This window comes from Nicotiana attenuata, chromosome 6 (genome assembly GCF_001879085.1).
Source record: "Nicotiana attenuata strain UT chromosome 6, NIATTr2, whole genome shotgun sequence".
In the NCBI taxonomy this organism is placed as follows: Eukaryota; Viridiplantae; Streptophyta; class Magnoliopsida; order Solanales; family Solanaceae; genus Nicotiana; species Nicotiana attenuata.
The window spans coordinates 95,159,070-95,173,625 of NC_031994.1; the positions used below are offsets into that span (position 1 = coordinate 95,159,070).

General features: G+C 36.8%; 2 protein-coding genes across 2 annotated transcripts; one reads left to right on the forward strand and one right to left on the reverse strand.

The window, feature by feature from the left end:
* LOC109227519 (pentatricopeptide repeat-containing protein At4g20770) lies at nt 370-3,777 on the forward strand. Its single transcript, XM_019392714.1, has one exon. The coding sequence runs from the start codon at nt 523-525 to the stop codon at nt 2,818-2,820; it is 2,298 nt and encodes a 765-aa protein (XP_019248259.1). The 5' UTR covers nt 370-522; the 3' UTR covers nt 2,821-3,777.
* Nucleotides 6,093-11,161, reverse strand: LOC109227520 (putative S-adenosyl-L-methionine-dependent methyltransferase MSMEG_1480/MSMEI_1444). The gene is made up of 7 exons (XM_019392715.1): nt 10,859-11,161; nt 9,848-9,999; nt 9,637-9,757; nt 7,821-7,945; nt 6,962-7,090; nt 6,697-6,870; nt 6,093-6,451 (listed from the first exon to the last, which is right to left on the reverse strand). The coding sequence occupies exons 1-7, from the start codon at nt 11,034-11,036 to the stop codon at nt 6,380-6,382; spliced, it is 951 nt and encodes a 316-aa protein (XP_019248260.1). The 5' UTR covers nt 11,037-11,161; the 3' UTR covers nt 6,093-6,379.

Sequence of the window (14,556 nt, forward strand, 5' to 3'; positions counted from 1 at the left end):
GGGGGGGGGGGGGGGGGGGGGAGGGGAGGATATAAAAATAAAAGAGGGATTTTGGCTGATTATTAAGAAAGAGAGAAAAGAGAAACATAATCTTAAATGTAGGGGAGTTATTGTAAATGGATTGTAACTGACAAGCTAAAATTAAGGAATCTTGAACTTTTTTCTTCTTAATAGTTTTGTATATAACTTGTAAATATAGATATACGAAGTAATTAATAAGAAACCTAAATAAATGTAGTAAATAGGTTTTTACTATAGTATAACTAGGTAAAAATCCCTAATACAAAGCCCAAATGTTATGACATTAATGAAGCCCAATATCGTAGCTATGAAACCAATTTAGAAGTCATACTTGTCCCTGAACATTTCTAAAGAAAAAGAATGGTTTTGGACTTACCTGATACTTTATGCTACTCGCGTAGTTTTTCATTTTCCTGCTACCCGCGTACGTAGGTCAAAGTAGACAACTGTATATATTTTCACATTGATACTAAAATTGACGTCAAACTTCGTCTTATAACAATGCATGCCAGGACCAACACTACGTACTTGGCAAATCTCTTACAAACCTCCATAGACAATAAAGCATGCATAGCAGGCAAACTTCTCCACGCCCATATACTCCGAGTTGGCCTTTCCGCTGATACATTCCTCGTAAACCGCTTAATTGAATTGTATTCCAAATGTGGTCGTATTCAGGCCGCACGGCAGCTGTTCGATCAAATGGTTGAACGAAACTTGTATTCTTGGCATTCGCTGTTAAGTGCTTATTGTAAGGAAGGTCAGCTGGACGATGCGCATAAACTATTCCTGAAAATGCCCGAGAGAAATAGTGTATCCTGGAACACTATAATTAGTGCATTTGCTCGAAATGGTCATGAAAGAAAGGCCTTGGAGGTTTATTCTCTGATGAATTCACAAGGTTTCTCACCGACCCATATCACATTGGCTAGCGTTTTAAGCGCCTGTGGCGGGTTGGGTGAACTGGAGTGCGGCAGGGTGTCTCACTGTGCTGCTGTAAAGTATGGTCTTCACAAGAACGTGTACGTTGGGAATGCTTTGTTGAGCCTTTATGTAAAATGTGGATGCCCTTCGGATGCATTGAAGGCGTTTAGGGAGTTGGATGAGCCTAATGAGGTTTCCTTAACGGCAATGATTTGTGGACTGGTTGAAACTAATCGAGTGGAAGAGGCGTTTGAAATGTTTAGGTTAATGCAGAGGAGTGGAATTCGGATCGACTCTGTTTCATTATCTAGTGTACTAAGGGTTTGTGCTAAGGGTGGGGGTTCGAATTTTGGTTGGAATGGTGAGACTGATGGTGATCTACCTAATACACAGGGGAAGCAAGTCCACGGTTTGACAATTAAACTTGGATTCGATGGAGATCTTCATGTATGTAACTCCTTGCTTGACATGTATGCAAAAAATGGTGACATGGAAAGTGCTGAAGTATTGTTTGGAAACCTATCAGAAACTAGTACCGTTTCTTGGAATGTTATGATAAGTGGGTTTGGACAGAATCGTGATAAAGAAAGAGCGATGGAGTACATGAAAAGGATGCAGGGTGTTGGTGTTGAACCAGATGATGTTACTTACATAAATATGCTTGCGGCTTGTGTTAAATCAGGGGATGTTGAAAATGGCCGTTTGATATTTGATAGCATGACTTGCCCAAGCTTGATTTCATGGAATGCTATACTTTCAGGCTATTCCCACAATGAGGACCATCTTGAGGCACTAAAGCTGTTCAGAGAAATGCAGTTTCGGAATCAGCAACCTGATCGGACCACTTTGGCTGTCATACTTAGTTCATGTTCTGAGATTGGTGTACTAGAATGTGGGGAACAGGTCCATGCTACTTCATTAAAGTATGTCTTTCCTGGAGATGTATACATAGCTAGTAGTCTTATTGGTATGTACCTAAAGTGTGGTAGAGTGGAAGCAGCTCTACGTATTTTTAATGGACTCTCTCAAGCAGATATAGTCTGTTGGAATTCTTTAATTACCGGTTTATCCTATAATTCATTGGACAAAGAAGCTTTTGCTTTCTTTAATAAAATGCTACAGATGGGGATGTTGCCTAATGAGTTTTCATACGCTACTACACTGAGTAGCTGTACAAAGTTATCCTCATTGCCACAAGGGAGACAGGTTCATGGTCTGATAATTAAAGGTGGATATGATAATGATGTTGTAGTTGGAAGTACTCTAATTGACATGTATTCCAAATGTGGTGATGTAGATGGGGCCAGGGTGCACTTTGACATGATGCCTTATAAGAATACAATTACATGTAATGAGATGATACATGGCTATGCACAAAATGGTCGTGGAGATGAAGCTATTTTCTTGTATGAAGACATGATTTGTTCAGGAGAAAAACCTGATACTGTAACATTTATTGCCGCTTTAACTGCTTGTAGTCACTCTGGGCTGGTAGATCTGGGGCTTAAGATATTCAACTCAATGCAGCTACAATATGGGTTGGAGCCACTTGTTGATCATTACACTTGTATAATTGATTGTCTGGGTCGTGCTGCCCGGTTTAGTGAAATAGAAGAACTAGTCGATAAGATGCCATGCAAAGATGACTCTATTGTGTGGGAGGTTTTGCTCAGTTCTTGTCGGCTTCATGGAAATGTAACCTTAGCAAGGCGGGCAGCAGAGGAGCTCATCCGTCTCAACCCACAGAATTCTGCTCCTTATGTGCTTCTAGCAAATATGTATACATCGTTAGGTAGATGGGGTGATACAGAGGAAATTAGAGCAGCTATGTCGGAAAGGCAGGTAACCAAGGAACCTGGTTTTAGCTGGGGATGAATTCTTGAAGGAGAGGCAGTAAGTGTAGCTGGCTGTTAAAAATTTGACAGACGGCTAAATGAAAGGTGCTTCGTTTTTTAGCGGTATGAAATTAGAGCATCCGTCTCCACTACTCAAAAATAGTTGATATGTTCTGCTGGAAGCAATTTCGATTCTAGCTCAGGTTTCTCAAAATGGACTTTTCTTTAGATATTTTTACAAGTCAAGTCTAATGCCAAGGAGAAAGCACTATTGCTTGACAAATGTCACGGGCGGATCACAGAAATCTTATGTGTACTGGCTTCTCGTTTCCCAAAATTGAGGGATTTTTTTGGATATTCTTCTTTGTTCTACTGACTGCCGACATTAAACTGTGCTTGTATCATTTCCTGCGCCAGGAAAATATGACTAACTGGGACAAGAGGCTCCCAATCATTTGTCGACTGCTCTACCTCAGACTGTGAACATGTCATGTTTCTTCATTGCTGATTTGTAGCTTCCATATCAGTAGCTTTTGCATGGAGAATGTGCATAGACGTTTGCTGTTACTGCAACAAATGCTAAGGTTCCAACACCAGTTGGTGAAGATGGTCTAAGTTGTTATATATGACATCCAGAAAAAGAAACGAAGAGAATAGGGGTCTAAGTTGTTTGCTATGTTACTGACAAATACTGAGTAACTGCATGAACCTTATTTACGGAAGTAAAAAAGATCGGGTTGCAGAGAGTCAGGGAGTCAAACTGCTGCTGAAGGGAGATCAAATGGAAGGTATGAAGCATGTATAGATTCCTTTATGCAAATTGGGCCTTGCTCTAGCATATCTTAAAAATCAAGGTCTTTGTAGGCATCAGTCTTCTCTAATGATGATGCAAATGCTCATCTGCCAAAACTGTGGCTTCAAAGGAAGTTAGGATGGTTGAAGCAAAAGGCGTACTTGCTTTATAGAATATGGATATGCAATAAACTGTTGTCATGCAGGGTCTTCAAGGATCAGAATTAATGCCAAGAATCATATGCTGACTACGTACGCAAAGAAGTAAATGGACAATATCTGTGTTTTAGCAAATTAACATTGAACATAAATGCTGCCGCCAGTTGCATGTTGCCCAGCTGCAACTTTAGGCTTATGATCCTGGAATATCTAATTACCCATGTAATTGTTGTGCAATTGCCTTCCATCCATTCATCTGTGGGGAATGTCAGGGGCACCATTTCTCCTCATGCACCCTCCCTACAGTCTTATCGGATATTTGAGAAGTGGCAATCTCGTTTTGACATAATAGAAAAATTTAGGAATATTTAAAGATAACATATGGTTATCTAAACTCTGTTCTCCCAAGCTTATCAGCTAGGATAGTTGTGTTGAAGTCTTAAGAGACCTCTTCGCTAAGTTAGTAAATTTCTGCCCCTTTCCTAAATCTGTTTTGCATGTGTCCATACGTAGCTAGCCATAACAACCAAGGTCTATTCGTGGAGCCTATTCGAGAGAGAGATATCAAAAGATATTCACAGTAGGACGTGGTTCTTCGGTAAGAGAAAATCGCAGTAAAGCACTGCGGTTGGTTCTTGTACATTTGCCTAGAGGGAGAAACTTTGTCGTTTTACTCTTGCTTCGAGAAATGACACCTTTTTCTGCTGGACTCCAGCGTTGTCAAAAGCTTGCTTAAAGTGCACTTAAGTCTTGAAACACCTTTTGTTAAAGCCTGCCATTTTATCTTCCTTTTGCGCTTGAAGCCCCAATATAGACTTAAACGACTTTGTTTTCTTTTTTCCTTAATATAAAACAGTAGAATTATGGTAAAAACAACAGGAATTTTGTCTCTTTATACAACGGCGGAGGCAGAAGCCGAGCTACGGATTCGATCAAACCCGGTAGCTTTTGTTCAAATAGTGTATCTGTGTCAAAAATTCATTACATATGTACAAAGATCAAATTTAGAACTCAGTCATTAGCATTTGAAATCGGCATTCTGAAATGAGAAATTTTCAGAAACCGCTATGTTTTAGTGATTATTAGCTTGCTACAACTACCATTTACTAAATTACTTCCTATAGCTATGTTTTCAGTTGTTATAGACTGTATTCGATGTATTTTTGATACTGTATTCATAAATACAGTAGCAAAATTTGGCGGAAAACAGGGGAATCCTGCTAAGCAGAGAATGTATTCCACTGTATTAGCGAGTTGTATTCGTGAATACAGTAACGGAGTTTGTGGAAAAAAAGGTCTTCAGCTGTTTAAAAACGGTAAGTGAATCAATTAACGCGATGGACTCCTAATATAACTCAACAAACTCAATTATAACACACAAAATTTGTATTTCCAGTTATAGAAAAGCTTCTCAACCGAAAAACACCCCAAAAAACATAGCAATCTTCAAAGATTCAATCCATCATTACTTTTTTTAGTGGTATCTTTACTAAAATATTTTTTAGTGGCATATTTACAAATAGATTTATATATTGAAATTATATAATTACATTGAATATAGTTAAATACATAAAAATACATTGAATACATGAAGTATAGCGGATCATCTATAGTGTAAAACACATATGAATACATATTGCAGATACATTTGAATACATAAATTATATTAATTAAAAAACCATATGAATACATTCATGGAATACAGCGAGACAGTGAATATAATGAAATACATGGAATACAGCGAGATACATTAAAATACAAAAAAAAAAAATAGTTGTTGAAGAAGCACCAATTTAAAGGATCAAACGGAAACCAGAGACAGAACTTTTTCAGATCTCACAAGCCAAACATGAACAATCAATGCAAAATCTAAGAAAACTTTAGAATGTGTAACACAACTGTGTGAAAGAAATCGCCGGCCGGAGGAGGGGGTTAGGGGTGACACAACAAGGAAGGGGGAAGGTGGTCGCTGGCCGAATCTGTTGTTGGCAGAACACAGCCCCTGCTAGGACTACTAAAAGCAGGGGAGGAAAAACCAGGGGAAAAGAGAAGAAAGAGGAAAGAGAAAGGAGGAGAGAGGGAGAGAGAAAAATAATACAGAGCGTATTTAATGGCTTAAAGGTAGGAAGTGACCATAAATAGATATTTTGCTATAAAAATTAAAAGGTAGCTATAGGAGATAATTTTTAAAAGGGTATTTACTTATAATAAATAAGGTATCAACCTTTCGTATAGGAGATAAAATTTCCTTGTAAAATCCATAATTTATAGTGTTGAAATCTTGGCTCCGCTTGTGTCTTCATGCATTTTCAAAGTTTGTATGTAATATGGCAACACGATAAGCTAACTTTAACAACGACGGATAAAATACCGGAATCATAAATCTAAGAAAATCGTGATTTACATTAGCTACTTGGCCGACCTGATAATCTTTAAACAAAACTGTAGCAAAATGAACGTCCAACTGTGATAACCATTTAACTGTCATTTTTAAGTTGAAACAGCTGCCAAGAACCAAAATAGCTGCTAGGTTACTACAACAAACTAACAAGACAAACATTAGAAATGGGCATTTCAAAAACAGATAAATACTGATCTCAGAACCTCAACAAAGCAAACATAAGAGTAGATGGAAGGAATAAATTCTACTAGAGCTCCTCAAAGCCTTCTTCATCCCCTTCTTCCTCTATTCTCTGAAATTCGCTCCTCCAGGTTTCCATCTGAGTGGATATCAATAAGTTCAGAGACTAGGAATCTTTATATAAGGACAACTATTTTTCTTTTTCTTTCTTTCTTTCTTTTTCCTCTTGCTCCAATAGACAAATATAACAGGTTTCTTTATTTATTTTTTATTGAGTTTTTTTTTTTTTTTTTTTTTTGGGGGGGGGGGTGCGCTATTCTAATATGGTGAATGTAAGAGAATAAGAATAGAATTGGACAACATTATGGCACACAGTAAATCTACCTGATCATCAGAGAAGCGCAGATGCTCTGCAACAAAAAGTATGCTCGTGCCGACTCCTGATGATCGTCTTGCAGAATCTTTGCTGAGGTTTCGTGCAACTTCATCATATTCAATCGCCTTCACCCGAAAACCATAGCTCATAAAGAGGTTGTCAAGCCATGTCTTTGTGGCAGGCTGAACATTGACCAAGAATTAGATTGCTGGAATTTGCAGTTTTTGAGGATGTAATTGAATTGAAAAAAGCCTGCTCAATGTACAAGCTCACCAGGTCTGCAACTTCAGTTTCAGCCAGCCAGACAGGAATTTCCCCCAAGAAAAGACATCCCTTCATGGCTAAATTACTGACAACGGACAAGATATCTTTAAAACTTGCCAAGTTCACAACAGGAAATCCCTACAAATGAGGTACTCCTGTTACTGCTAAGGTACATGTACCAGAATTCCACATCAAATGTATACTATTGACCAAATGGTATAGAAAGTTCAACCGCAGATGACGATAACAGAGGCCCTAGAACACTAGGTGACTTCTAAAAATCTGTCATGATACTGCCAACAACGACAGCAACATTTAGGAATGTAAACTACACCAACACCCATTACATGCAGCAGATGCCACAATAAAAGTACCTCCCTCTTTCAGTGAGTAGGTAAGCCTCCATAAACATTTATGTTCTATGGGGAACGAAGGTTGAGAAGGGAGAGGGAGCAGGAAAGGTGAAAATGTGCTGATTGTGATTATGTTTTGGTGAAGCCAGTAATCAAGACAAATAAAGCCAAAGATTTAAAAAAAATTCACCATTAATGAGGAAAAATTCTACAATTTTGGAGCACCAAGTAGGAACTATAAAAACAGCTCCACTCAAGTAAAAGGCAAGTTCTCTATCATGTCAAATATCTATCTGACATTTACAATCAGTGTATGACTTGCAACCCAAGCTCTTTGTTTTCTTTTCTTTTTCTTGTCTTTCCCTGGTGGATGGGGTTGGTAAAAACTCCTATTTCCCACAGTTCGTAAGGGTAAAGCGTCAAACCGGGGTAAAAACTCTAAATCTGTAAGCACCATAAATAAATGCATAACTTCATGAAAGGCCAAAGAATTTACCCAGAAACCATATGTTCACCTGAAAAACCCATATACTTGGTCTGGTACCACTAAATCCTTTACTGCGAAGTACATTTTCTATGTCAAAAGACTCTGACGGGACATGAAAAGACATGCATCCTCTTGGAATCTTAGCCCCAGCATCTATGTCATCCATAGCAATACCATTAGATATGCTTCATGTGATCATAAAACTAATACATTTATGAATAAAGACAAAATGACATAAGGAACATCAAGGAGTAAAAACATTCCTCTTCAAACAGAACCAATGTAATTAACACAAGTCTCACATATCAAATAATATCATGAAAAAACATGGAAGTCTCATAAAAAGTTCACTGAACTCAGAAATATTTTTTGAAAAGAACTCAGAAATATTTGCAGCTCACAATGTCTCCTTTGATGCGTGTGGAGTGAAAGAAAAAAATCATTTTTTCAAAATAGTGAGAAATCATTGAGGGTATTGAAAGATCCTTCCTACTCACTTGTATTTTTGGTATAAAGAGAGGATAGCACGATAGCTGGCAAACTTGAGAGATGCCAATGGTTGGCATGGTTCATCAAAATAATTCTTTTCCATTGTAATATATTAACAAATGTACTAGCATGACTTGTACGGAAAAAGTTAAGCATGAACCCACTATCTCGACATTATAATTTTGCTTATCAGCTTTACTCTTGAGAAGAGAAAAATAAGCGTTTACAGTTTTCATGTAAATGCAAAAAAATGCACTCTTCCCGACAGAGTGATAGAGTTCATTAGAGGTATCATTATCAATGTTTTCCTTATCATTATCTTCCAGTTTATAGCTAACTAGAAGACAGCGTCAGTCAATTTGGAATTGAGATGATTGGTTGATTAATTGATTTCTAACTGGAGGATGAAGATAAATAAAACAAGAACAAAAGGGCAGATGAGGATAGGAAATACTGATAATAATATCTTTTATGAAAGCCAGAAAAATGAATTTTTCTTAAGACCTGAAATTAATTTTTCCTTGTTCTAATTCCACTATTTAGAGCGAATAAGCAATCTCTGAGTTTCTTTCTATACTATATTTTATTTTTGATTTTCACCTTGCAGGACAACGAGATCTCATCCCCAAGCTTTGAGACAAATGACCTATCTTTCTATTTACACCTTCCGTTCCCCCATGAGATATCACTATGTGCTGCAAAGTAATTTTTCAAATTGGATATCATGGCACACCCGATGAGCATGCAATTCTTTTAAATATAAGGACAAAGAAGGAAACACTGATCAACGTAAAGATATAATTTACCAAAATGAAAAAACAAAAACGAAAACGAAGAGTTCTTTTGAAGCATTGAGCTGGAGGAAACTGGAAAGAACAGAATAAAATTAGAGCTTGATGGTGAATTTTCATCTACTGCAGTTAGGGAATTGAATCTACAGGTAACGGAACTAGATATAGAACACATCTTCTGCCACCAAAAGATGGTAGCTCTGAAAGACAAACAGGACACCATTGCCTGTTTGATTTGACTAAAACTATTGGGTCCGAGATTCTAAACAAACATCAATCCACCCGCCCGCCCGCCCCAGCCCCCCAAACCCCTAATGCAAATAAGAAAAATGAAGAACAAATTCTATAGCTGGTCTAAATTTTTGAAAAGCTTCATTTTCAGGGTCAGAACCAAATATTGACACAGTTAATATAGAATGGTAAAGCATATCTCATAAATAGAAATCTAGAGGACATGGAGAATGGTGTAAGCCGTGCATTGGTTCCCGTGGACTTAATTGTCCCCACATGCGATTTCCATAAATAAGGGAGAGAACAACACAAAAGGGAGAAAGATGTTAATACCTTGAAGCTTCTGAATCGCTCCTCTGAATACTTGTGTAGGGCATATGTCAAATATTAGGGTTGATGTAGGCCAATTGAGCCTGTAAGGCCGCGTATCCAGGCCATCTGTTAACAAAACAGCCTGCAGCATGTCAGTAGAGTACTTTCCCATCTAACTCAAAAATGTTGTTAGAACTGATCAACTAGATCTCAGTAAGCAATGGTTTCTTACCTGTTTCAGCCCATCAGACGATTGCATTGTTTCTAGCAACTTGTCATCAATAAACTTAGTTGCAAGACAGTAGGGATGCAGCTGTTGGTTCATGTCTTCCATAGTGGTAGAAGGAAGAAGGCAGCCAACATATGGGTCAATGAGGAGAGGATCTGCAAAAGCAAGAGATAGACATTCTTCAGAGAACTAGTGCGTAACAACAACCACTTCTGAACAAAAAATAAGCAGGATTTGGAGTAAATATCCGTCATAGGATGTTCTTGAGGAAATGCAACTTGGAATTCATTGAGCTGTATGCAACTATTCATAAAGCTATCTTAGTATCTTACCCTGAACTTCAGTTATTTTTGGCCATTTTCCAACAGTTTCTGACTTGTTGATTTACACGTATAAGCTATGGTGGTAAAAGGATTATGAATTCTAGTTGAAGATAAAAGCACTTTACTGTATAAGAAGATGAAGAACAGGAAGTAGACCCCAAAAATATGAGAAGAAAGACTGCTGATTGATGCTACGTCTCGAATAACTTGAAAAAGCTTTTAATGAAGCATTATTACGCTGTCCTTTTCCAATCAAAGTTTAATCCATAGCACCTTTCAGCCCAGCGTGCTTCATCATAGTTGGCATTTGGCAAGAGACACAAGTTCTCCAGATTGTCTGATTTACAAGCACTCCTACACTTCAATCCCAAATTAGCGGAGTCTGTTATATGAATCCTCTTTATTTATTCAAGCTAGTTTCACAAACCTTTACTCAATAAAGCGCATGCCTAAGTAAGCTTGTCCCAACGAGCATTCATTAAAGTATGACTATATCTACAGAGGCATCACTTAGGCGAGTGATCAGTTAGCAAAAAAAAATGATAATTTGGCTTCATACAAACAATTCGACAATAAGGAAAAATCACCCCAGCCATTGAAGAAGCTCAAAGGATAGCAGGCGAATAGAAAATGCATATACAAATACATGTATGGTATACACAAGAATTAGAGTAAAATGGAGGGAATTTGCCTGGAGAGTGAGATTCCCGGAGACGAAGGGAAGCTCGTTCAATGGCGGCCTGGTAAAAAGAGTCATTTCCTTCGTTGAGACTAGCTCGAGGTCTAAGGTTAAAATATCTCCTCTTGGATTGGCATGTCGACAACGGGCAAGAAAAAATACTGGGTCCGAAGCCCAATAAGACTTCCATGCCGTCCCACAGAAGCCGCCGGTGACTATTCCGATATCCTCACTCCTCCGTTTTCACGTCAACAGTAGAGTCTCTCCTTACATACCTCTCCCACACTTCTCCATGTTTATGGCTGGAGAAATTAACAAAAAAGTCACTTATCTTTTAGATATATTTAAAATAGTACCTAAATTTACTTTTGATTTTCTATTATGTTTGTCAAAAATAAGTATTTTAGTTTGCATCAAATATTTATAAATTCTTATTGATCAATTTATAGTGAACAATGGAAAAAAAAAAGAATAAATTAAATAGGAACTCACATTTGGAGGTGCATTTTTTTATATTTTCTTCTATTTTTTGTCTATTTCTAGTTCTAGTTCAAGGTGCAACTTTTTTTAGGTGCAAAGTCTATTATTTTTGGTATATTTTTGGTGTTTGATGCAGTATTTAGTATTTTAGATTTTAGGATTTGATGAAACTCTCCTAGCGTTTCTGATTAATTTTCAAAAATAATTCCCATTAAATCTAAGTGTTCAGAATTTGTTAAATACTAGTTAATGAAAACCAAAAGTGCTTTCTTTGCAAATTTAAAGGATGAAAAATGCTCGAAGCTATATTTCGGAGATTATTTTTAACATACTCCAATAACAAGGGACTGCCCTGCTTGTTGAGGGGACATGAGTGGGAGAAATTCAAAAATAGCTAAATTTACAAGTGGTTATTCAAAAATAGCCATAGTTTCAAAAGTAATGAATTTTAGTCACTTTTCATGTAAAGATATGGCTGTCCAACGGGACGGGACGGGACGGGACGAAATTAACGGGACGGGACGAGACGGGACGACATTTAAGCGGGACGGTGGCGGGACGGGACGAAACTGTCGTCCCATCCCGTCCCGCTAACAAACGGGATGGGACGGGATGGGACGGGACGGGTTCGTGGGCCTTAAGTGTATTTTTTTTTAATAAAAAAAACGTTTAGTTTTTTGAAAATTACTATGTTTTTAAAGTTTGCAACGACTAGATTTTTGACTTATTTAATAAACTTAAATGTTAATATGTTAAAACGAAAATTAGAAAACTAAGTAAAGAATTTTAAAATATTAAAACAAAAGACTTGTAATGAAATATTCTAGTAAATATAAATTTATAATAGAGTTATAATTTATTTAATATAATTTTAAAATATTAACTATTAAGTAACTGAGACAATTCATAAAAATAATTCAACGCTTAAAGCCTTTTATTTTATTAATAGAACTTTCAAATCTCAAATACAAATATAATTCTTTTGAAGAGCACCTAATCTACGCAGCCACCTTCTAGGAAGGGTTCTGTTTGAACTAGGCCTCTTAGTAGCCAATTACAAATTATCATACTAATATTTGTAAGCTCCTATATAGCTTCTTTGTAACTTATCAATAATATCTCTCGGACATTCTACTGAAATTGGCAATGTTTATTGATGTTCCATGAGCTCTATGCCGTCGTTGCTCCCAGTGGTAAGTATCTCATTGTATTCTTCTTCTTCCCTAGTGGTTAATTTTTCAAAACCAAGATTTCTTCTTTCTGAATTAATCTAATCTCTGAATAATACGGAAATCTCTAGACTGTCCTCCGCTAATGAATGTCTATGATCTCCAATTTGAAATCTTGCCGCGCTAAAAGCACTCTCCGATGCTACTGATGATGCTTGAATAGCCAGGATATCTCGGGCCATAATTGAGAGTGTTGGAAAAGCCTTGCCACGCTCCCTCCACCATGACAAAAGTTGTTCATTTCCTTGTGTCGTCTTTAATATTTTCCAATCCTTAATTAAGATAAGAATCAAGTTCATCATCATTAGAGGAATCAAAACGTGTTATATCATTCATATCTTCCCATAAAACTTCTGCTCCAGACTTAGAAGTAGAAGGAGCAGTTTCAGTACCAGTTGTATCCATAGATTTATATTTATCAAACATTGATCTAGCATAAGAATATATGCTAGCTTGGCAGTTTTCGAGAGATGGTTGTTCATTTTCTTGAATTTCTAAATTCTCATAAATTTTACGAACAAGTCCCTTTGCACCTCTTAGTTTTAAAGATGGGTTAAGCAAATTAGAAATTAAATAAACTTCGGGAATAGGGAAAAAAATACTTTTTAAATTTTAAAATCACTTCTTTAATGGTCGGTGCATAAGTTGGATTTTTTTTATACTTACCAAATACAACAGAAATTCCACAAATATACCATAATATTTGTGTAACAGTAGGATAATATATACCAGAAAATTGTTTTGTAGCATAATAAATTTTTTCTAAAAATTTAGTAAGCTCTCTGATCTCATCCCAATCAGAATCAACAATTTGATCAACAGGGTAAGCATTATGCATATTAAATACCTTTTGGATAGGCACCCGATAATCATAAGCAACTGTAAGCATTTCATAAGTAGAATTCCACCTAGTACAAACATCTTTTGGAACTTTTCTAAATGGAAGGCCAACACTAGCACATTGTTGAGCAAATTCACGAATTCTACTTTGTTTATGAGCACGAAAAATATAGCCACAAGCATGTTGTATTTTACTACAAGCATCAGAAAATAAATTAAGATCATCTTTTACTACCAAGTTAAAAATATGGCATGCACATCTAACATGAAAAATTGTTGGATTAATTGGACAAAGTCTAGATTTTAAGCTATTTGCCGCGGTTGTGTTAGCAGAAGCATTATCTAAGGTGATAGTTAAAACTTTATTAACGAGTCCATAAAAATCAAGTATTTGTAGAACAGTAGTTGCAATATATGCTCCACTGTGTTTTGAATCAACAAATTTATAACCTATAATACGTTTTTGCAAGTTCCAGTGATGATCAACCCAATGACATGTAACAGTTAAATAATCACAACCATTAGGACTACGACATATATCAGACGTGATAGACACTTTACAATCTAAGTGAAAAATACACAACGAATATACTGAAGACATTCGGTTTGAAATTTAAAAACATCATTTCTAACCGTGGTCTCAGGAAAACCTTGAAAAGTGGGGTTATAAGTTTCTTGTATATAATGCACAAAAGCAGGGTGAGAAGGAAAAGTAAAAGGTAAGCCACAGACAGCCACCATTTTTGCTAAGTTCTCACGATCCCTATCTTTGTTATATTTGCGTAAAACATGACCAGAAGCAGGGTCAAGTTGTTGTTGAATTTGATTAGAACCAGATCCACTAGGAGTGTCAGAACTGATGGTAGGATCTATAATTTTTCCGGCTTCTATGTTAGCTTGTATCCATAAATATTTGTGAGCACTTCTTAAGTGTCTAGTTAAACCCCCTGTCCCACCACTTATTGAGTGTGCAAATTGTTGCTTACATTTTTCACAGATAGCACGATGATTGACTTTATCATGTTTAAAAAATTTCCATACAAGTGATGTTTTGGGACGTTCAACCTTAGGCTTACCCCTTACAGGGGGTACAGGGGGTAAAGCTCCAGACTGAGATTGACTCTGAGTTAGAGCTTGTGTTGCGGGACTAGTGGGTGTTTC

What these genes read in the sequence shown, in the direction of transcription:
- LOC109227519 (XM_019392714.1), top strand. Translation starts at nt 523, where the DNA reads ATGCATGCCAGGACCAACACTACGTACTTGGCAAATCTCTTACAAACC.
- LOC109227520 (XM_019392715.1), bottom strand. Translation starts at nt 11,036, where the DNA reads ATGGAAGTCTTATTGGGCTTCGGACCCAGTATTTTTTCTTGCCCGTTG. An exon ending in CGTCTGATGGGCTGAAACAG is followed by an intron (nt 9,758 to 9,847) that starts GTAAGAAACCAT and finishes GACATGCTGCAG; the next exon opens with GCTGTTTTGTTAACAGATGG. An exon ending in AGCGATTCAGAAGCTTCAAG is followed by an intron (nt 7,946 to 9,636) that starts GTATTAACATCT and finishes TGGATGACATAG; the next exon opens with ATGCTGGGGCTAAGATTCCA.